This window comes from Balaenoptera physalus, assembly GCF_965194825.1.
Source record: "Balaenoptera physalus genome assembly, chromosome: 3".
Classification (NCBI taxonomy): domain Eukaryota; kingdom Metazoa; phylum Chordata; class Mammalia; order Artiodactyla; family Balaenopteridae; genus Balaenoptera; species Balaenoptera physalus.
This window is the reverse complement of record NC_138890.1, coordinates 10,710,844-10,735,343: the sequence shown is the minus strand read 5'-3', so window position 1 is coordinate 10,735,343 and position 24,500 is coordinate 10,710,844. Positions and strand designations below refer to the sequence as shown.

The window sequence follows — 24,500 nt, the reverse complement described above, 5'->3', positions numbered from 1 at the left end:
CTGGCTATTGTAAATAGAGCTTCAATGAACATTTTGGCACATGACTCTTTTTGAATTATGGTTTTCTCAGGGGATATGCCCAGTAGTGGGATTGCTGGGTCGTATGGTAGTTCTATTTTTAGTTTTTTAAGGAAACTGCATACTGTTCTCCATAGTGGCTGTATCAATTTACATTCCCACCAACAGTGCAAGAGTGTTCCCTTTTCTCCACACCCTCTCCAGCATTTACTGTTTCTAGATTTTTTGATGATGGCCATTCTGACCCGTGTGAGATGATATCTCATTGTAGTTTTGATTTGCATTTCTCTAATGATTAATGATGTTGAGCATTCTTTCATATGTTTGTTGGCAATCTGTATATCTTCTTTGGAGAAATGTCTATTTAGGTCTTCTGCCATTTTTGGATTGGGTTGTTTGTTTCTTTGTTTTTGAGCTGCATGAGCTGCTTGTAAATTTTGGAGATTAATCCTTTGTCAGTTGTTTCATTTGCAAATACTTTCTCCCATTCTGAGGGTTGTCTTTTTGTCTTGTTTATGGTTTCCTTTGATGTGCAAAACTTTTATTTATTATTTTTCATGAAAGATCTTTTTTAGTCCACATTTAAATAGTATAGGTAGAGTGAAAGGATTTTTATAACCAGTTATCTTATTAGCTTATACATCTTTAATATAAGCTAAAATAAAACAAAAATGATTTATGGCCTTTGTTGACATCTATTTTGAGACTTTTAAATGTCTCATTAGTCTCTCTAGGTACTGACTTTGGAGCTTATAAATGTAGAGCCTTGTCTTGTAGGTATCAAAATACAGTACAAGGTGACAGTCCCAGACACTGTCCTAGCATCATGGTAGATGCGGTTGTATAGGTGTGAAGGAAATGCTATAGGAGCAAGATAAGGGAGTCCCATAATTTACTTCATGCAGTTACTTGAGGATTTATTTGAAGAAGGTAAATTTTGAGCTGGGTCTTTAAGAACTAGATAAAAATTTTGCCAATGAAGTATACAGAAGAGACTCCAGGCAATGGTAAGAGTAGTAGCTTTGAGACAGTAAATTGCATGATCCACCTGTGAGGTGATAAGGGGTTTCTCAAGTTTAAGCTATGGTAACTGAAGAGAGAGAGATAAACCATCTTTTTCTGGGACATATATATAATGTTAAGCGATAAAACTGAGCTTCATGAAGTATATGGGTGGCTTCATGTATTAGGGAGCAGATTTTTGTTTTCAGAAGATAGTCCTAACAGCAGTGTGAAGCATATTGTGATGTAGGAAGAGAATCATGGTGTCCATATAACTGCCTCCAAAAGTAAAGTATTTCTCTGGAGAGGAATATCAGCTTCAATCCTTAGAGCCACAGGAGGATATATCTGGAATTTTCAAGTATCACTTTGTCCACATTAGTGGATTAGAAATATAAATGTCTAGCTTCGGAGTACCCAGTTACTAATATATCAACATCAAACTTGTATGAAACCTTACATGAATATTCCCTTAGCCATCCTAGATTGAATTTCTCTTTGAGGTAATCAAATAGTTTATGCCAGAAATATCCCTCCATGTTTCTAGGTATTTTTTGATTTCTTCTTTGATTTCTTCAGTGATCTCTTGGTTATTCAGTAGTGTATTGTTTAGCCTCCATGTGTTTGTATTTTTTACAGATTTTTTCCTGTAATTGATATCTAGTCTCATAGTGTTGTGGTCAGAAAAGATACTTGACATGATCTCAATTTTCTTAAATTTACCAAGGCTTGATTTGTGACCCAAGATATGATCTATCCTGGAGAATGTCCCATGAGCACTTGAGAAGAAAGTGTATTCTGTTGTTTTTGGATGGAATGTTCTATAAATATCAATTAAGTCCATCTTGTTTAATGTATCATTTAAAACTTGTGTTTCCTTATTTATTTTCATGTTGGATGATCTGTCCATTGGTGAAAATGGGGTGTTAAAGTCCCCTACTATGATTGTGTTACTGTCAATTTCCCCACAATATTCATTGCAGCTCTATTTACAATAGCCAGGACATGGAAGCAACCTAAGTGTTCATCAACAGATGAATGGATAAAGAAGATGTGGCACATATATACAATGGAATATTACTCAGTCATAAAAAGAAACGAAATTGAGTTATTTGTAGTGAGGTGGATAGACCTAGAGTCTCATACAGAGTGAAGTAAGTCAGAAAGAGAAAAACAGATACTGTATGCTAACACATATATATGGAAACTAAAAAAAAAAAAAAAAAAAGGGTCATGAAGAACCTAGGGGCAAGATGGGAATAAAGACGCAGACCTACTAGAGAATGGACTTGAGGATATGCGGAGGGAGAAGGGTAAGCTGGGATGAAGTGAGAGGCATGGACTTATATATACTACCAAATGTAAAATAGATAGCTAGTGGGAAGCAGCCGCATAGCACAAGGAGATCAGCTCAGTGCTTTGTGACCACCTAGTGGTCACAAAGCACTGAGTGGGATAGGGAGTGTGGGAGGGAGACGCAAGTGGGAGAAGATATGGGGATTTATGTATATGTATAGCTGATTCACTTTGTTATAAAGCAGAAACTAAGACACCATTGTATAGCAATTATACTCAAATAAAGATGTTTTAAAATAAGAAAAGTAAGATTGGGCAGAGAAAGCAAGTGAGGTGCAGTGGTGTCCCGGGGTCAAGCGCCACAGACTCAGCAAGGGGGTTACGGCTGGAATGTCCCTTCAGAGTTGTTCCAATTTGGGGCAAGAGAGCAAGGCCTTTAAACACTTGTACTGGGCTTCCCTGGTGGCGCAGTGGTTGAGAATCTGCCTGCCGATGCAGGGTACACGGGTTCGTGCCCTGGTCTGGGAAGATCCCACATGCCGCAGAGCGACTGGGCCTGTGAGCCACAACTACTGAGCCTGCGCCTCTGGAGCCTGTGCTCCGCAGCAAGAGATAGTGAGAGGCCCGCGCACCGTGATGAAGAGTGGCCCCCGCTTGCTGCAACTGGAGAAAGCCCTCGCACAGAAACGAAGACCCAACACAGCCAAAAATAAATAAATAAATAATAATTAAAAAACAAACAAACAAACAAAAAAACACCTGTACTAATCAGTCATAGATGCAATCCTGGCAAAAAGGAGTGACTTTGGGTGCAGTGGCTCTCTTCTGACAGGTTGCCCAAAGGGAGCTGACAGTAAAGGGCTGTCTGCCAGCTGCACTCTCTGCCACTGGAGTAATGATTGCTTCCTTCCTCAAAGCGAATAAGATTGGCACATCACATTGTCCTTCACAGTATCTCTCTTGTATGTCACCTGTTTCCCCTTTTGAGCTTAAAAATAAAAGTTATTTTACTATCAAAAAAAGAGTTTAGTTGAGAATAGCAGAGCAGTGCAATGAGGGCGAGCATGCTATAGCTAAAGCTATAGGCAAGGCGAACAATAGAAGGAAAGGAAGTTTATTTTACAGAGAAAAGGGAGGGATTTGGGAGGGGTTGTTTTGAATGAAAGTCCATTGTAGAAAATGAGAGTTCAGGGTGATGACAGTTTCTCATTGGCTGTGTTGCTGAGTTGGTCAATTTCTTGTAGGAGAGGCAATGTACACCTATTCTTATAAGGGTCTGAAATTGATGATTCTTTCCTGTGGATGATTCTTCTGTTAGTGTCTGTAATTGACAATTCTTCCTATAATTAATTTTGTGTACTGCTGCGTGAGAGCTCCCCCGCTGGCCTCCGGATTCCATTTTAGTGTGGCATCCCTCTCTTATTTTGCACCTTTCCCTCACTGTCTGAGCACTGGGATTTCCATCTCATTGTGCACTGCTCCACTGTCAGCACTAAAAACAGGGCCTGGCAACAGTAAGCCCTCGATTAATATTTGTTGAATGAATGAATGAATGAGTGAATAAATAAATAAATATTAGAACTCTAGTACGATTTGGCACATTTACAGATAAAGAGCAAATGAAACAAATGACTTTCTCGATAGATGGAGGAAAAGCATTTGAGTAAAATGAAACACTCTTCCTTGATAATGAAACAGTGAAGTGAAAATAGAAGAAATGACCTTAACTCAAGAAACAGCATTTCAGATAATCTACAGTAAATGAAATAATTTATGGTCAAACACTCAAAACTGTCCCTCTTTTTATTTTTAGCTTTTAATTTAATTATAAGTGACACACGGTGTTATATTAGTTTCAGGTGTAAAACACAGTGATCTGATACTTTTTCACATTAAATTATGATCTCCACAATAAGTCTAGTTACCATCTGTCACCATTCAAAGTGAGTAAAATACTCTTGCCCATATTCTCCATGCTGTACATTACATCTTCATAACATATTTATTTTCTAACTGGAAGTTTGTATCTCTTAATCCCCTTCACCTATTTTGCCAGTCCCCATCCCACCCTCCTCTCTGGCAACCACCAGTTTGTTCTCTCTGTTTATGAGTCTCTTTCTGTCAAAACATTCCCTTTAAATCAAGAACAATATAACAGATGCTGATTAACACTATTTTCACTCAAATAATATAGTGTAAGTTTGAATTATTGTGAACAAATAAAAACGTGTAACCACTTATATGTGGAATCTAAAATACGACACAAATGGACTTATCTGGGAAACAGAAACAGACTCACAGATACAGAGAACAGACGTGTGGTTGCCAAGGGGGAGGAAAGATGGGGAAGGGATGGAGTGGGATTTTGGGGTTAGCAGATACAAACTATTATATATAGAATGGATAAACAACAAGCTCTATTGCATAGCATAAAGAACCATATACAATATCCTGTGATAAACCATAATAAAAGAGACTATAAAAAGAATGTATATATAACTGAATCACTTTGCTACACAGCAGAAATTATCACAACATTGTAAATCCACTATACTTCAATTTAAAAAAAAATTTTAAGTGTAACCATTAGCAGATAATATTAGCATCTAGGTAAAGAGAAGGCCAAAATTCTATAGGTCATTTATTACAAAGATCATTAGAATGTATCAAGGTAGCTGGAGTCAAAATCCCTATACAGTATCAATTGCATGTCATTGCAAAACATTCATTTAGAAAGTGTGATTTCTAAAAGACATTTTTAATAGAACATCACATAAATACCTGAGAAGAATTCTAGAAAAAATATGATAGCACATTATAGAATTATACTGAAGAACACAATGGAAGAGCTAAATAAATGGAAAGAATATTCTAATTTTGGAGAGCTACATGCAATATCACAGAGGTCTCAATTTTTCTCAAATATTTTTGAAGATTTAATGCAGAGTCTGAGATGTTAATTATATTTGAGAGGATGATTTTGAAATTTACATGAAAGAGCAATGGAGAAAAAATGTTGGATTTACTGGCATATAAGCACAAAGTGGACTATTTGCTTTACCAAATATCAAGATATGGAGCAATAGTAACTAAAATGGTCTGGTTCTTGAACAGATAGAAATATAGTGCCAATTAAGCCCTCAACTATATGCACATTATATTTAGGACACAGGAGGCATTGGACACTTTCTTTATGACAATGTGTCATTGCAGGGAACAAATATGACCATTTGGTAAATAGTGCTGAAATTATTCTTACCTATATGAGAAAAAGTGAAATTTGATTCTATATTACAGCATACTCAAAAATTATTCCAAAGTACCAAAGCCTGAAATGTTTACAAAACAATATAGGAAAATATAAAATTGGAGAGTCAATCATTTCTTAAATAAGGCCAAAAAAATCACAGTTCGAAAATGAAAAGAGGGATAAATTCAACCACATTAGAAATAAGATGATAATGGATTCATATCCCCAAAACATAATGAACTTCTACAACTCAACAAGAAAAAGAAAAAAATGATTAAAAATTAGGCAAAAGACTTGCATAGACTTCTTCCAGAGAAGATATACAAATGGCCACATGCATATGAAAAGATGCTCAACATAACTACTCATTGAGAAAATGCAAATAAAACCCACAATGAGATAAGCATTGGGGTGGTTATTATAAAAAAAGGAAGAAGAAGAAGAAGAAGAAGAAGAAGAAGAAGAAGAAGAAGAAGAAGAAGAAGAAGAAGAAGAAGAAGAAGAAGGAGAAGGAGAAGGAGAAGGAGAAGGAGAAGGAGAAGGAGAAGGAGAAGGAGAAGGAGAAGGAGAAGGAGAAGGAGGAGTAGGAGAAGGGGAAGGAGGAGAAGAAAAAGGAGGAGGAGGCAGGAGGAAGAGGGGAAGGAGAAGGGAGAGGGGGAGGAGGATGGGGAGAAGAGGACGAAGAGGGAAAAAACAAGTGTTGGCAACGATGTGGAGAAATTGGAATCCCTGTGCATTGTTGGTGGGAACATAAAACAGTGAAGTTACTATCTAAAACAGTATGTCAGGACAGGAATAAAGATGCAGACGTAGAGAATGGACTTGAGGACACAGGGAGGGGGAAGGGTAAGCTGGGACGAAGTGAGAGAGTGGCATGGACTTGTATATACTAACAAATGTAAACTAGATAGCTAGTGGGAAGCAGCTGCATAGCACAGGGAGATCAGCTTGGTGCTTTAAGACCACCTAGAGGGGTGGGATAGGGAGGGTGGGAGGGAGACGCAAGAGGGAGGAGATATGGTGATATACGTATATGTATAGCTGATTCACTTTGTTATAAAGCAGAAAGTAACACATGCTTGTAAAGCAATTATTCTCCAATAAAGATGTTAAAAAAAAAACAGTATGCTATTTCCTCAAAAAATTAAAAGTAGAATTATATTACCTAGTAATTTCACTTTTGGATATATTCCCAAAAGAAATGAAGGCAGGGACTTGAAAAGTTGTTTATATACCTATGGTCAAGTAGCATTATGCACAATAAACAAAACGTGGAAGCAGCACAAGTGTCCATCAACTGATGAATGGATAAGTAAAACATGGTATATACATACAATGGGACATTATTCAGTTTTAAAAAGAAAGGAAACTCTGATACATCCTACAACTTGTATGAACTTTGAAGACATAATGCTAAGTGAAATAAGCCAGTTGCAAAAGGACAAATAATGTATGATTCTACTAACATGAGGTTCCTAGAATAGTCAAATTCACAGCCACACAAATTAGAATGAGGTTTCCAGGGTCTGGGGTCAGGAGTGATTACAGAGTTACTGTTAATAGACACATATTTCAGTTCTGTGAGATGATGAGTTCTATGGATGGATGATGGTGATATAAACACACAGTGTGAATATATTTAACACCTCTGAGCTGTAAACTTAAAAACAATTAAAATGGTAAAAGACCCTGAATTTCCAAAGCATTCTTGAGAAGGAACAGTGCTGGATGCCTTGCACATCCTGATTTCAAACTATATTACAAAGCTATAGTAATCAAAACATCACAGTACTGGTACAAACACACATACCTAGACCAATGGAACAGAACCAAGAACCCAGAAATAAGCCCACGCACATATGGTCAACTAATATATGACAAGGGCCCCAAGAATACTCAATGGGGAAAGAGTAGTCTGTTCAATAAATGGTTTGGGGAACACTGAATAACCACATACAGCAAAATGAATCTTGGCCCCAATCCTACACCACTTGCAAAAACTATCTCAAAATCGATTAAAGATGTAAACATAAGGTCTGAATCCATAAAACTTTTAGAAGAAAATGTTGAGAAAAACACTTTGATATTGGCCTTGGCAATGGTTTTTTGGATATGACACCAAAAACACAAGTAACTCCATCAAACTAAAAAGTCAAAAATCATAGAAACAGAAAGTAGTATGGTGGTTATCACAGAGCTGGAGGAAATGGGAGATGCTGATCAAGGGTAAAAACTTCCAGTTATAAGATTAAGTTCAAGAATCTAATTTGTACAGCATGATGAAAATATAGCTAAAAATGATATATTGTATACTTGAATATTGCCAAGAGAATAGATTTTAAATAGTCTCACCACAAAAGAAGTCTTAATTATGTAACAGAACAGAGGTTTTTAGCTAATTTTATGGTGGTAATCATTTTGAATATGTTAATGTATCTAATCAACAAACTGTACAGCATAATCTTATAGTTCATATGTCAATGATATCTCAATAAAGCTGAAAACAATGATCAAGTGCTGGAAATCAACTGCTGGCTGCATAAATCCAATTTCAGTCACAACGGTTGCATTACCTTCTCCTTTTCTTTGTGTCATTTCCATTTCTGTCTAGCTTATTAGGATACATGGATTATATTTAGGACAGGTTCAGCCAATCTGGGATGAACTCATCTTCTACAAAGACTCTAATTCAAAATAAGTAACACTCACTGTTTTTCTAACTCTATTCCATTATAGTTGATTACAACATCCACCTTTTTAATCATATAATATTAATAGGTTATAAGAAATAGGATGTGGACAAATTGTTTTTAGGGCCACTATACAACCCATTACAGAAATATATTCTAGTTGACTCCATGGAAAATTCTATAATTACCTGACTCAAAGAAGGACAACCAGGGGTCTGTCTCTGGAAATCATGTCCATACATGACATCTTCATCTGGCAACACCACTGGTGACCCTGAGGAAAACCAGTCCCAGGACAAAACAACACATACAGGACTGAATGAATTCTTACTCCCTGGTTTACATACATTTCTTACCTATGAAGACCTTGTTATGAAAGATAACTCTCTTTGTTGTTTGGACATATTAGAGTTAGAGATTCTTTTTCTTATTAGAACTGAAGGCTTCCTCACTAATGGAATTCAAATATCTCATTTTTCAAACCACTGACACATTTCATAGATAATGAAACTGACTATAGTAGATACTTATGTTCCTCAATCTAATTCATTAATAAGTAGGTGTAGAAAAGGTAAGATCTCTTACTCCACTATAGACCTAACTCTGGGGTGCAAATCATATGGCCCCACCATGGATCAGGTGGAAGTTAGTCTCTAGATACAACCACAGCCTTGCTACAGTACTTCCTTTCCTAATAATTTTGGCAATATTCCTTATTCTGAGAGTGATGCAAAAAATTCGTAAAAACTAGAACCCTTGCTTCAGGCTCTACTTCTATAGAAACTGAGCAAAGAAATTGAATTGAAGAATTGAAAATATGTGTCAAACAGCATATGGCTGAACAAAAAGCAAAATCTGGTGTCAACCCCAAGTTAAAGTTAACTTGGAAATTCTGCTGTTGGCTGTTTTAGAAGAATTTGTTAATGAAAGTATCAGACATTATGGCTCACCCAGGATTCCTAATCTCTTGCCTCGTTCTAGAAACTCAAGTCCAAAGTAGAGGGCACGATCACAGGAAAGAAGGTATCCTACTAATAAGTTTCCTCAAGGCTCTCTTCATGTCCTTGTTTCTCAGGCTGTAGATAAAAGGATTCATCATCTGAGGAACTACAATGTACATAACTGAAGCCACTGCAGTCTTCCTGGGTGAGTCAGTAACCACAGAACTAATGTAAACTCCAAAAAGTGTCCCATAGAATAAGGACACAACTGCAAGGTGAGACCCACAGGTGGAAAAAGCTTTAAGCTTTGTCCCTGCTGATGGCATTCTCAAAACAAAAGGGACAATTTGAGTATAAGAAAAAATGATCCCAGAGAGGGGAACGCCACAAAACAGGCTAGCCACGGTATATATCAAGATGTTATTCATGAGGGTATCGGAACAGGCCAGCTTGATGACCTGAGCAAGTTCACAGAAGAAGTGAGGGATTTCCAGGTCCTTGCAGAAGGACAGCCGCAATACCATCAGACTGAGGAGCAGGCCAAGCACTGCGCTGATGAAAAGTGAGAGTAGAATCAGCAGAACACAGAATCGGGGGATGATGAGGACCGTGTACCTCAGGGGGTGACAAATGGCCACATAGCGGTCATAGGCCATTGCCGCAAGGAGAAAATTTTCTAAACCAACAAAAACCAGGACAAAGCCAATCTGGGTCAGGCAGCCTATGTAAGTGATGTGCTGTATCTCTGCCTGGATGTTTACCAGCATCTTTGGGATCGCAGTTGTGCTTATACAGATGTCAGTAAAGGAAAGGTTTGAGAGGAAGAAGTACATGGGGGTGTGGAGGTGGGAGTCACAGCTAACAGCCAGAATGATGAGCAGGTTTCCTAAGACAGTGATCAGATACGTTGCTAGGAACAGGCAGAACAAGAAAGGCTGCAGTTCTAGATCATCTGTCAATCCCAGGAGGAGGAATTCTGAAACGTCTGTTTGATTTCTGGGTTCCATGTTGTCGGTGAATCTGATGGGGAAATGGAGTGAAAAGAAAAGGAAATGAATGTTCCCCAGATAAGCAGCACCAGCATCAACTGAGAACTTGCTAGAAATGCAAATCCTTGGTGCCACTCCAGATGTACTGCTGATAACCTCTGGAGGTAAGGGCCAGCGATCTAAGTTTTAACATACCCTCCAGATGAATGCCATATACGCTAACACTTTGAAACTGTGCTTAAATAAAAAAGAAAACTCTGTGCCTATTGTGAACCCAAAAGACGATGCAAGTCTGCCCCTTTGCTAATTTTTCTCTCCATCAACATCTCTCATACTTCCTCTTCCCTCTACTCTCTTTATTGGCCATTATTTTGATTGGTCACCAACTCTGTATCACACCTGCGCCAAGTGTTAAGACTGAAACAAAGAATAAGACACAGCGTTTCCTTCAGAAATATTTCTTGCCTCAAGCAAAAGAAAAATGAGAATGAAGTTATCCTCTCTCTTTTGTAATGCATGATGCCTAAACTTTGACCTGCCGCAGAATCATCTGAAGGGCTTGTCAAATTACAGATGAGTTAGATCGTACTATCACTCCATTTGTCCATGCGGACACAGGTCAAGTGAGGATACATCATGGACATGAAGTACACAGTGTGTGGAAAAGACTAAGTTTGAGCTAAGATTATCTGACTGCTGAGTTGACTCTCTCAACCAATCATTGTCAATGTCACTGGATAGTACAGAATTACCATTCCTAAACCAACACTCAGATTTTACAATTTTCCTTTAAAATTTTAATATTTTAATCTAGGACCATGCTCTAAATTTTTTCTCTTCCCTATAGTGTTATGTCCATCCCTACGCATGAAATATTGTATAGCAGGTCATGGCATCTATCCAAGGATACACTCTGCACCTGAGCAAATATTAGAAAATGTGGCCTGTAAACTAGAGCTCATAAGACTCCCTCATGAAATGTAACGCACCTGCATTAACAATTAATTCTAAGAGAAGGTGTGCAAATATCAATGACATTCTCTGTCTCATCCTAATGGGACCTCTTCCCCTAAGGTGATAGGAGGCATATGATTTTTTTTTAAAAAAAGATAAATGAGAGAGAGAACAAAATGCATATGCTTCTCAAAAGTCGAAGAAAATAGCAACAATTTTTGACCCTTGCAAGACAGAGAATTACAAGATAAGAAGACATATGATACTTACAAAATATTCAGGCATCCTACAGCACTGTCTCCGTAAAGCAGTGGTCCTCGTTCTCCTGGGGGGGGATGGAAGTGGGCATGACAGCCGTTATTATTTGCTGTATTGCTTAGACTCAAACACTCTGAACTGAATCCAGGACCAGCACTTGCTTTGAGAATAGGGAAAATGGTTCAATTGTATGAGAAGATTTGGTGTCCTCATTTGTATGATGGGAACTATCATAAAACTGCATAGGGATGTTGCAATGATGAGAAATGAACAGAGACAGAGCAGCCAGCATAGTACTCAGCATACAGTGTATGTCATTTACAATTTGCATTCTTATGTGATTTCACTTTTCTCTATTGTTGCTATATTTAATCCCTCTTCATTATTTTTAATCACCAGGGAGTATTCCACTGCAAGTTACATCATGTTTTATTTCTCCATTCTGCTGTGTTGATTCCTTTTATCAATGTATTTTTTTGAACACATATATACCATAAAGCAATGCATGAGGGATACCACCACATTCAAGGTGATGTTGTCTCTAGGAAGGGGAGAACAACAACTGAGGGCATGCGAAAGGGAGGGCTTTTGTATGTGTGTATTATTTTGTTACTTAATTTTTTTAAAAAACCTGAAGTTGATATGATAGAGTGTCAACATTTGAAAATTCTAGAATAAGTTGAAGGATGGTTATATTTTTTAAATTTATTAGACTATCTCTGCTGTTCTTATATTAAATACTTGGCAATTTTATAAAGAGAAACAGGTGTACTGGGATGGCAGCTAGCTGTTTCTCTGTGTCTCTACTTTCTCCCCTGTAATTGCATAGCCCAAGTCCAGAGATAATGCAGACACACTTCTGTGCAGTGGTGTTTAAAGAAGCAGGAATGGGCATGAAGGGAAAGCTGACAAAACACCTTCCCCACAACCACAAGAAGAATTTAAGTAAGTGTCAGAAAATTTTATAACAGTCATCATGTTTGAGAAGGGGCAGATCTCTGCTCAGGAGGATAAATCTTTTTTCCATTTTTAGAGAAAATATTAGACCAGCAGACTGAGAACTGGGTGAGCATTGATACAAACAAACATGAGAATTTGTCACCAAGAAGACAATTTGTCTGGAGTCCCATGGGACACTGGGTTCTGATCATTTCATACATGTACTCTGCTCATTGCTTCCCATAGATGACTTTGGAGTAAAACGCCTCGTCTCATTACAAAAACATTATCTAATGTGCATTAATTTACCTGACTGGCATCAGTGTGAGATGAAACTTGAAATGACACCTGGATATTGAAGACAGATCTGTACTCAAAAAGGGCAGAGAGACCAAATGAGACAATGAAATTCTAATTAAGGATTATCTCTGGAAGGTGTGCCTGTTTTGACTAGGCAAGAGCCATTGAAATGTTGTCACAAGTTGATTCTTTAGAGTATCTCGTTTTCCCCGGGGGGTCAATATCCAAAGCTCTTCATTAGACATATATTATTAATGTCGTTCTGATCCTTGAGCAGTCAAATCATTAAAGACCAAAACTACAGAAGAAAGGAATTCATGATGACTAATCCCTGACTTGTGAGGCAAGGATACATTACCCATTCTCTTCACCTGTTCATGCTTGCCTGCATTTTACATACCTTGCACATATGTACACACACTTCTCTTCTAATGAACTCCTGGATCCTTTTATAAAATTACAAAAAAAGGCATCTCAAATTAATAATACCAGAAAGCCTGATTTCAATTTTTGTGTGAAAACATATTTTACATATTAGATACAAATAGTACATTTATGAATATAGTTAAGATATTCAGACACTTAGGGGCATTTCAGTTTTAGAGCCACTGAATGTTTCCTGTTCCTTAATTCCTATTCTTTATATTTTATACAGCAGTATCCAATTTATTCCCTATGATCTATTGTGACTGTGCTCAATATAAACAGACATCATACTCTCTTTTTAGGCTTTCATAATCATGTTTTCCATTTTTCACACAATAGATTCAATGTACATTTTCCTTCACATTTAGGCAACTTTGGATTGAATTATGTTTTTTTATTTTAAAATTGTGTTGTGATAAAATACAATGTCACCTAAAGACACAGACCTACTAGAGAATGGACTTGAGGATATGGGGAGGGGGAGGGGTGAGATGTGACAGGGTGAGAGAGTGGCATGGACATATATACACTACCAAATGTAAAATAGATAGCTAGTGGGAAGCAGCCGCATAGCACAGGGAGATCAGCTCGGTGTTTTGTGACCACCTAGAGGGGTGGGATAGGGAGGGCGGGAGGGAGACTCAAGAGGGAGGAGATACGGGGATATGTGTATATGTATAGCTGATTCACTTTGTTATAAAGCAGAAGCTAACACACCATTGTAAAACAATTATACTTCAATAAAGATGTTTAAAAAAATAAAATAAAGTTAAAAAAAAAATAGGGGACAACATATGGCTGATTCACTGAGAATTCTCCAAAGCTTCAAACCAGCAAGCAGGAAAACCCAAACCAAGCATATGAAATACGGGTTTACAGCAGAGTTTCTCAAAGTGTGCCTTGCATTAGAATCAACTCAAGGATCTGTCAAAACCCACATGTTTGGCTCCACACTCAGAATATGAGATTCAGAGGTTGGGCATGGGGCTGGAAATTTGCCTTTCTAACATATTCCCAAATGTTGCTGTGTTGCTCTGGGTTTTACTTTGACGACCACTCTTCTAGAGCACAGATCACTGTGGGCCTAGAAAATCAAATTGTTTACGTGTTGGAGCAGACCCAGCATAATTAAAGAGGAAAATGAGGGCCTGACTCATCAATGTTCTTCTAATGCTCTGGGAGTTCAAGTTCATGGCTCCATTCAAACTCATCATTTTCAATGGATCACCAAAATCTGTCCTTTTAATTCCCCATTTCCATTCTTGTCCCATTATAGGATTATTATCACAAACACGATCTATAATCATTGTAATAATAATGGTATTACCAGGTATCATAAAATTAAATGCAATAATAATTATTAACTGTTCACACTATCACTAACACTTGCAATGCTCACTGTCAGGCATAGTTTTCAGCACTTTTCTCATACTAATTAATTTCATTTTCTCTGCTGACCTATGAGTCAGGTGCTTCTAAAATCCTTCTATTTATGCTCATGAAAAGATAAAGTGAGGTGAAGATATGGATCCAAAGTACTTGACCCTCCAGTGGTAGGTGTTTAAGGGATTTGAACTCAGGTTTCCAGGCTTTGCAACTGAACTCATACCACCAGGATGCAAACTTAGAGAAGTAGAGATTTATGTATCCTGAAGGGTTCATCAGATTCCATCAATTGCCTTTTAAAAACTTTAACCTGAATAAAGTTGCAAATTCTTGCCCTGATTTTGAAGGTCTTCTAATTTCTGACCTCAAAAGGAGTATCTAGAAATTACAGTATCAAAACAGGGCCCACACTCAGCACCTGAGATCAACATTAGAATATGCTACTTGTATATGCTACTTGTAAATGTATATTCAAAAGCAGCAATTCGTCAGTGTGTTCAAATTAGGATTCTGGGATGATGAAGATAAAATCTACCCCACCGTTGTCCATGCTGCTTGACAAGTGCATCACTACAGTACTAGGAAGAGGGAGAGAATGGCCAAGTTAGCCTTAAGAGGGAAAAAGGAAACTGAGAAAGGTATGTCTGGATACCTGAAATGCCTTGACAATTGTGGGACTCTACATTTTTTTTTTTAAATTATTTATTTATTTATTTATGGCTGTGTTGGGTCTTCGTTTCTGTGCGAGGGCCTTCTCTAGTTGCGGCAAGCGGGGGCCACTCCTCATCGCGGTGCGCGGGCCTCTCACTATCGTGGCCTCTCCCATTGCGGAGCACAGGCTCCAGACGCGCAGGCTCAGTAATTGTGGCTCACGGGCCCAGTTGCTCCGCGGCATGTGGGATCCTCCCAGACCAGGGCTCGAACCCGTGTCCCCTACATTGGCAGGCAGATTCTCAACCACTGCGCCACCAGGGAAGCCCGGGACTCTACATTTTTAATCAATAAAATCATCTTAGCAGACAGCCTAGTACCTGGTGAAGTACTTGTGATTTAAGATAATGAAACACAGGAGATCAAGATGGCAGAGTCGGAGGTCACAGAATTTACCTCCCCACCATGGACACATCAAAAATACATCTACACTTGAAACAATTCTCACTGAAAACTAACCGGAGACTGGCAGCAAGACTCTTGTACAACCAAGGCTGTAAGAAAGATCCACATGGAATCAGGTAAGCGGGGAGGAGAAGCAGTCAGGTCAGGACCTGTGCCCCTGTGTAAGAACTCAGAGGAAAGGGAAATTATATGGGTGGAGATGCTCCCTGGGGAGTGAGCTGTTCAAGTCATGTATTGGGTGCCCCAGCCGTGGGGTCACCACAGAGAAGATGAGCCCGCTTGGCTGCTTGCAGAGCCAGTGGCACTAACAGGAGGGTTGTAGAAAGTCTGGACTCTGCTTGTGAGAAGTGCTCATATGCTTGCTTGCATGCAGAGCAGAGAGGGCAGATTGAGACTTCATGAGTGGCTGGTCAGTTTCTCACAACTACCTCCACACATGCCCCAGCTGGAGCCGAGTGATTGCTCCAACCCTGCCTGTTTCACCATGTAGATCCACACTGGAGCAAGGGCTGCCACAGCCAAAGTGAGAGTCAGGCTGTGACACAAAGAGGCACCTCAGATGCAAAGCAGTGTCTGAGCAGGGCAGGGACAGCCACTACTAGGGCTTACACAGGCAGCATACGGGGACCCAGCCAGACCACCACAGCCCATGGTCTGACCCATGCTGAGTGCCCGTGCCATCTCCTCTTGTCCCAGCACTGCTCCATTCTCAGGCCAGGATGCCAGTGCTGGGAGGGGCAAAAGCACACACATAAATGGTAAATGGGACAGAGCCAGCTCAAACCTGACCGTCAAGGCTTCTGCTCTACTGCAGCTTATGAACTGACACCGCACCTGATAGGGTGGTGATGGCCACTAAGTAGAGGGGAAGCCCTGGTTCAGCCCAGGATCTGGCCCTAGCTCCTCCATCTCTAGCCCCACCTCCTACCAAGTTGATTGCTGCCAGCACACCATGAGAAAAGACATGACTTGTGTTCACCTCAAATCCAGTTATCCCACCAAAGCCACTAGGCACATGCAGACTGTATAGGGATGCTCTCACATAACGACACCCCTTCAACACCACAATAGGTACCTGTTTCACCTAATTTCATAGATTCAGAGAAAGTTAAGCAAAAAGAGAAGACAGGGGAGTTTGTTTCAAATGAAAGAGCAAGCAAAAAAACCAAAAAACAAAAAACCTGAAAACACAACTGATGAAAGAGAGGTAAATACTTTACCAGATAAAGAGTTCAAAGCATTAGTAATAAGAATGCTAACTGAATTAAGGAAAAGAATAGAGGAACACAATTAGAATTTTAACAAGAAACTAGAAAATATAAAAAAGGATGAGTCAGAACTGAAGAATACAGAATAACTGAAATGAAAAACACACTAAAAGGAATTAACAGCAGACTAGATGATATAGTAGAATACCTAAGTGATCTGGAAGACAGAAAAATGGAAATTCACCCAATCAGAACAGAACAAAGAAAAACAAATTTTAAAAAGGAGAACAGTTTAAGGGGCCTTTAGGACAATATCAAGTGGACCAACAACCACCTAATAGGGGTCCCAGAAGGAAGAGAGAGAGAGAAAGGGGTTGAAAACGTTTTTGATAAAAATTGTAGCTGAAAACTTCTCAAACCTAAAGAATGAAACAGATATCCAGGTACAGGAAACACAGCTGGTCCTAAATAAGATGAACCCAAAGAGACCCACACCAAGACATAATTAAAATGGCAAAAGTTAAAGAGAGAATTTTAAAGGCACCAAGAGAAAAACAAAGAGTCACATACAAGGGAAACACCATGAAGCTATCACCTGATTTTTCAGCAGAAACTGCAGGCCAGAAGGGAGTGGTATGATATATTGAAAGTGCTGAAAGGGAAAAACCTACAACCTAGGATACTATACTCAGCAAGATTATCATTCAGAATTGAAGGAGAGATAGTTTCTCAGAAAGCAAATACTAAAAGAGTTCAAAATACAAACACCCTAAAAATGTTAAAGGGTTTTCTCTAAGTGGAAAAGAAAATGTCACAACAAGAAGTAAGAAATATAGGAAAGGAAAAATTCCACTAGTAAAGGCAAAAATATAGTAAAGGCTGTGGATCAACCACAGCTATTACGTAGATAAATGGCTATGGTAGTACATAGACAAAAGACAAAAAATTATAAAATCAACTATAACTGCAATAAACAGTGAAGTAATGTAAAAGATGACATCAAAAACCGAACTTGGGATAGGAGAGTAAAAGAATGTGGATATTTTAGAATGTGCTTGAACTTAAATGACTACCAGTTTAAAACAAATATATATGAGCCCCATGGTAAACAAATCAAAAACATAGATACAAAACATAGATACATAGATACAAAGAAAAAAAAACTGGAGAGAAAGGAACACAAGCATACTACTAAAGGAAAACATCAAACCAAAAGGGTGGAAACTGAAAGAATAAGAAAAGAACAGAGAAGAACTACAAAAGCAACCAGAAAACAAGGAACAAAATGGCAATAAGTACATCCTATCAATAACTTTAAATGTCAATGAACTAAATGCACCAATCAAAAGACATTCAGTGACTGACTGGATAAAAAAGCAAGACCCCCCTATATGCTGCGTACAAGCGACTCACTCCAGAGCTAAAGACACTCACAGACTGAAAGTGAGGGGATGGGAAAAGATATTCATGCAAATGGAACTGAAAAGAGAGCTAAAGTAGCAATACTCATATCCAACAAAGTAGACTAAAACAAAGTCTATAATAAAAGACAAAGAAGGGCATTACATAATGATAAAGAAATCAATACAAGAAGAGGATATAATATTCATTAGCATATATGCACCTAATATTTGAGAACCTAAATATATAAAACAACAACAAACATAAGGGGAGAATTTTGCAATAATACAATAATGCTAGATGACACCTCACTTATATCAATGGACAGACTATCCAGACAGAAAAACTACTTAGGACACAGTGGCCTTAAATGACACATTAGAGTTGAAATTAATACATATCTACAAGACATTCCATCCAAAAACAGCAGAATACACATTCTTTTTTTTTTCTAATTCTTATTTTATATTGGGGAACAGTTAATTTACAATGCGTTAGCTTCAAGAGTACAGCAAACTGATTCAGTTATATATATATATATATATATATATATATATATATATATATATATATATATATCCATCCATTCTTTTTCAGATTCTTTTCCTATGTAGGTTATTACAGAATATTGAGTAGAGTTCCTTGTGCTATACAGTGGATCCTTGTTGTTTATCTATTTTATACGTAGTAGTAGAATACCCTTTCTTTTCCAGTGCCCATGGAATGTCCTCCAGGATAGATCACATGCCAGGCCACAAAACAAGTCTCAGCAAATTTAAGAAGGTAGAAATTATATCAAGCACCTTTTCCAACCACCACATGATGAAACTAAAATAAATTACAGGAAGAAAAATGGAAAAATAATTACTGAGAAGCATTATGAAAATTAAATTGTGCAACAGCATAACTAACAATGAAACACAACCTCATGTAAGCAGACTTCAGGTAACTTCTTCTAAGCAATCAAGGAAGAGTTAATATCAAGACTAAGGGTATGCTTTCAGAAAATATGGGGTGGGATATCCTCTATCTCATTTTATAAGGCCAGAACAACTTGGATGCCTGAAGCACACAAGTTTAGAAGAAAGGAAAATTACAATGCATTCTTACCCCTGCAAAATTACTAACAAAATTTTTCAAAGTTAAATCTAACCAATAAAAGTGGATAATGCATTCTGAAAAATTCAATTTTGCTCCAGGAATGCAAGGTTGACTTTTGCTCCACATAACCACATTGTTCTCTCCCACACCTCTTTCAAGCCTTTATTAAAATGCCAATTTCTCAGTGACTCTTCTTGCCCTCCTGTGTAAAATTGCACAAATTTACTTATGCTTGCCCTTTTTAACGTTGTATATTCTCCATAGCACCTATCACCGTCTGGCAGTCGATATTTTTCTTACAGCATCGAATTGGTGCTACTGGGAGGTAGACACAGAGCAGAGATTAGCATGCAGGAGTTTATTGGGGAGTACTCCTAGATTTAACCCCGTTGAAGACAAGGTAAGAAAGTAAGATTGGGCAGAGAAAGCAAGTGAGGTGCAGTGATGTCCCAGGGTCAAGCTCCACAGATCCTGCAGGGGGTTTATGCCTAGAATGTCCCTTCAGAGTTGTTCCAAGTTGGGGCAAGAGAGCAAGGTCTTTAAAGACCTGTACTAATCAGTCATTAGATGCAACCCTGGAAAAAGGCAGTGACTTTGGGTGCAGTGGCTCTCTTCTGACAGGTGGTCCCAAAGGGACCTGACAGTGAAGGGCTGTCTGCTAGCAGCACTCTCTGCCACTGGAGTAATGATTGCTTCCTTCCTCAAAGAGGGTAAGATTAGCACATCACATTATCCTTCACAATATCTCTCTTGTATGCTACCAGCTTAAAAATAAAACAGCTATTTTGAGCTTAAAAATAAAACAGTTATTTTACTAGCAAAAAAAAAAAGAGTTTATTTGAGAATAACAGAGCATTGCAATTAGGGCAAGTATGCTATAGCAAAAGCTACAGGCAAAGCCAACAAACAAAGGAAAGGAAGTTTATTTTACAGAGAAAAAGGAGGAAGTTGGGAGCAGTTGTTTTGAATGAAAGTCCACTGGAGAAGCAAAATTTCATGGAGATGACAGCATCTCATTGGCTGCGTTGATGGGGTGGTCTATTTCTTATAGGAGATCCAATGTGCATCTTATCTTTGGGGGCCAGTAATTGGTGATCCTTTACTGTTGATGATTCTTCTGTTAGGGTCTGTAATTGACAAATCTTTGGGTAATTGTCCATGAGTGGTACTGCATGAGAGCCCCCCCTTCTGGCTTCCTGACTGCATTTAAGTGAGGCTTCCTTTTATTAATTTTCACCAACCTCTCATTTTTTTTTAAACATCTTTATTGGAGTATGATTGCTTTACAATGGTGTGTTAGTTTCTGCTCTATAACAAAGTGAATCAGTCATACATATACATATGTTCCCACATCTCCTCCCTCCTGCATCTCCCTCCCGCCCACCCTCCCCATCCCACCCCCACAGGCGGTCACAAAGCACAGAGCTGATCTCCCTGCGCTATGCGGTTGCTTCCCACTAGCTATCTATTTTACGTTTGGTAGTGTATATATGTCCATGCCACTCTCTCACTTTATCACATCTTACCTTTCCCCCTCCCCATATCCTCAAGTCCATTCTTTAGTAGGTCTGTGTCTTTATTCCCATCCTGCCACTAGGTTCTTCATGACCTTTTCTTTTTTTTTATCCCTTAGATTCCATATATATGTGTTAGCATACTGTATTTGTTTTTCTCTTTCTGACTTACTTCACTCTGTATGACAGACTCTAACTCCATCCACCTCACTACAAATAACTCCATTTCATTTTTTTTTTCTGGCTGAGTAATATTCCATTGTATATATGTGCCACATCTTCTTTATCCATTCATCCGATGATGGACACTTTGGTTGCTTCCATGTCCTGGCTATTGTAAATAGAGCTGCGATGAACATTTTGGTACATGACTCTTTTTGAATTATGGTTTTCTCAGGGTATATGCCCAGTAGTGGGATTGCTGGGTCATACTGTAGTTCTATTTTTAGTTTTTTAAGGAACCTCCATACTGTTCTCCATAGTGGCTGTATCAATTTACATTCCCACCAACAGTGCAAGAGTGTTCCCTTTTCTCCAAACCCTCTAGCATTTATTGTTTCTAGATTTTTTGATGATGGCCATTCTGACCGGTGTGAGATGATATCTCATTGTAGTTTTGATTTGCATTTCTCTAATGATTAATGATGTTGAGCATTCTTTCATATGTTTGTTGGCAATCTGTATATCTTCTTTGGAGAAATGTCTATTTAGGTCTTCTGCCCATTTTTGGATTGGGTTGTTTGTTTTTTTGTTATTGAGCTGCATGAGCTGCTTGTAAATCTTGGAGATTAATCCTTTGTCAGTTGCTTCATTTGCAAATACTTTCTCCCATTCTGGGGGTTGTCTTTTGGTCTTGTTTATGGTTTCCTTTGCTGTGCAAAAGCTTTTAAGTTTCATTAGGTCCCATTTGTTTATTTGTGTTTTTATTTCCATTTCTCTAGGGGCTGTGTCAAAAAGGATCTTGCTGTGATTTATGTCATAGAGTGTTCTGCCTATATTTTCCTCTAAGAGTTTGATAGTGTCTGGCTTTACACTTAGGTCTTTAATCCATTTTGAGTTTATTTTTGTGTATGGTGTCAGGGAGTGTTCTAATTTCATACTTTTACATGTACCTGTCCAATTTTCCCAGCACCACTTATTGAAGAGGCTGTCTTTTCTCCACTGTATATGCTTGCCTCCTTTATCAAAGATAAGGTGACCATATGTGCATGGGTTTATCTCTGGGCTTTCTATCCTGTTCCATTGATCTATATTTCTGTTTTTGTGCCAGTACCAAACTGTCTTGATTACTGTAGCTTTGTAATATAGTCTGAAGTCAGGGAGCCTGATTCCTCCAGCTCCATTTTTCTTTCTCAAGATTGCTTTGGCTATTCGGGGTCTTTTGTGTCTCCATACAAATTGTGAAATTTTTTGTTCTAGTTCTGTGAAAAATGCCAGTGGTAGTTTGATAGGGATTGCATTGAATCTGTAGATTGCTTTGGGTAGTAGAGTCATTTTCACAATGTTGATTCTTCCAATCCAAGAACATGGTATATCTCTCCATCTATTTGTATCATCTTTAATTTCTTTCATCAGTGTCCTATAATTTTCTGCATACAGGTCTTTTGTCTCCTTAGGTACGTTTATTCCTAGATATTTTATTCTTTTTGTTGCAATGGTAAACGGGAGTGTTTTCTTAATTTCACTTTCAGATTTTTCAGCATTAGTATATAGGAATGCAAGAGATTTCTGTGCATTAATTTTGTATCCTGCTACTTTACCAAATTCATTGATTAGCTCTAGTAGTTTTCTGGTGGCAGTTTTAGGATTCTCCATGTATAGTATCATGTCATCTGCAAACAGTGACAGCTTTACTTCTTCTTTTCCGATTTGGATTCCTTTTATTTCTTTGTCTTCTCTGATTGCTGTGGCTAACACTTCCAAAACTATGTTGAATAATAGTGGTGAGAGTGGGCAACCTTGTCTTGTTCCTGATATTAGTGGAAATGGTTTCAGTTTTTCACCATTGAGGACAATGTTGGCTGTGGGTTTGTCATATATGGCCTTTATTATGTTGAGGAAAGTTCCCTCTATGCCTACTTTCTGCAGGGCTTTTATCATAAATGGGTGTTGAATTTTGTCGAAAGCTTTCTCTGCATCTATTGAGATGATCATATGGTTTTTCTCCTTTAATTTGTTAATATGGTGTATCACATTGATTGATTTGCGTATATTGAAGAATCCTTGCATTCCTGGGATAAACCCCACTTGATCATGGTGTATGATCCTTTTAATGTGCTGTTGGATTCTGTTTGCTAGTATTTTGTTGAGGATTTTTGCATCTATGTTCATCAGTGATATTGGCCTGTAGTTTTCTTTCTTTGTGACATCTTTGTCTGGTTTTGGTATCAGGGTGATGGTGGCCTCGTAGAATGAGTTTGGGAGTGTTCCTCCCTCTGCAATATTTTGGAAGAGTTTGAGAAGGATAGGTGTTAGCTCTTCTCTAAATGTTTGATAGAATTCGCCTGTGAAGCCATCTGGTCCTGGGCTCTTGTTTGTTGGAAGGTTTTTAATCACAGTTTCAATGTCAGTGCTTGTGATTGGTCTGTTCATATTTTCTATTTCTTCCTGGTTCAGTCTTGGCAGTTTGTGCATTTCTAAGAATCTGCCCATTTCTTCCAGGTTGTCCATTTTATTGGCATAGAGTTGCTTGTAGTAATCTCTCATGATCTTTTGTATTTCTGCAGTGTCAGTGGTTACTTCTCCTTTTTCATTTCTAATTCTATTGATTTGGGTCTTCTCCCTTTTTCTTTTGATGAGTCTGGCTAATGGTTTATCAATTTTGTTTATCTTCTCAAAGAACCAGCTTTTAGTTTCATTGATTTTTGCTATTGTTTCCTTCATTTCTTTTTCATTTATTTCTGACCTGATCTTTATAATTTCTTTCCTTCTGCTGGCTTTGGGGTTTTTTTGTTCTTCTTTCTCTAATTGCTTTAGGTGCAAGGTTAGGTTGTTTATTCGAGATGTTTCCTGTTTCTTGAGGTAGGCTTGTATTGCTATAAACTTCCCTCTTAGCACTGCTTTTGCTGCGTCCCATAGGTTTTGGGTCGTCGTATCTCCATTGTCATTTGTTTCTAGGTATTTTTTGATTTCCCCTTTGATTTCTTCAGTGATCACTTCGTTATTAAGCAGTGTATTGTGTAGCCTCCATGTGTTTGTATTTTTTACAGATCTTTTCCTGTAATTGATATCTAGTCTTATAGCGTTGTGGTCGGAAAAGATACTTGATACGATTTCAATTTTCTTAAGTTTACCAAGGCTTGATTTGTGACCCAAGATATGATCTATCCTGGAGAATGTTCCATGAGCACTTGAGAAAAATGTGTATTCTGTTGTTTTTGGGTGGAATGTCCTATAAATATCCATTAAGTCCATCTTGTTTAATGTATCATTTAAAGCTTGTGTTTCCTTATTTATTTTCATTTTGGATGATCTGTCCATTGGTGAAAGTGGGGTGTTAAAGTCCCCTACTATGATTGTGTTGCTGTCGATTTCCCCTTTTATGGCTGTTAGTATTTGCCTTATGTATTGAGGTGCTCCTATGTTGGGTGCATAAATATTTACAATTGTTATACCTTCCTCTTGGATCAATCCCTTGATCATTATATAGTGTCCTTCTTTGTCTCTTGTAATAGTCTTTATTTTAAAGTCTATTTTGTCTGATATGAGAAT

General features: G+C 38.1%; 1 protein-coding gene and 1 pseudogene across 2 annotated transcripts in view; both read right to left on the bottom strand.

Moving 5' to 3' along the window:
- LOC309658690 (protein LRATD2 pseudogene) overlaps positions 1 to 24,500 on the bottom strand; it is a 249,426-nt pseudogene that overhangs the window by 46,487 nt on the left and 178,439 nt on the right. The window lies entirely within an intron of this gene.
- Positions 6,137 to 15,439, bottom strand: LOC309658686 (olfactory receptor 7G2-like). The gene is made up of 2 exons (XM_082457538.1): positions 12,647 to 15,439; positions 6,137 to 11,465 (listed from the first exon to the last, which is right to left on the bottom strand). The coding sequence occupies exon 2, from the start codon at positions 10,202 to 10,204 to the stop codon at positions 9,266 to 9,268; it is 939 nt and encodes a 312-aa protein (XP_082313664.1). The 5' UTR covers positions 10,205 to 11,465; positions 12,647 to 15,439; the 3' UTR covers positions 6,137 to 9,265.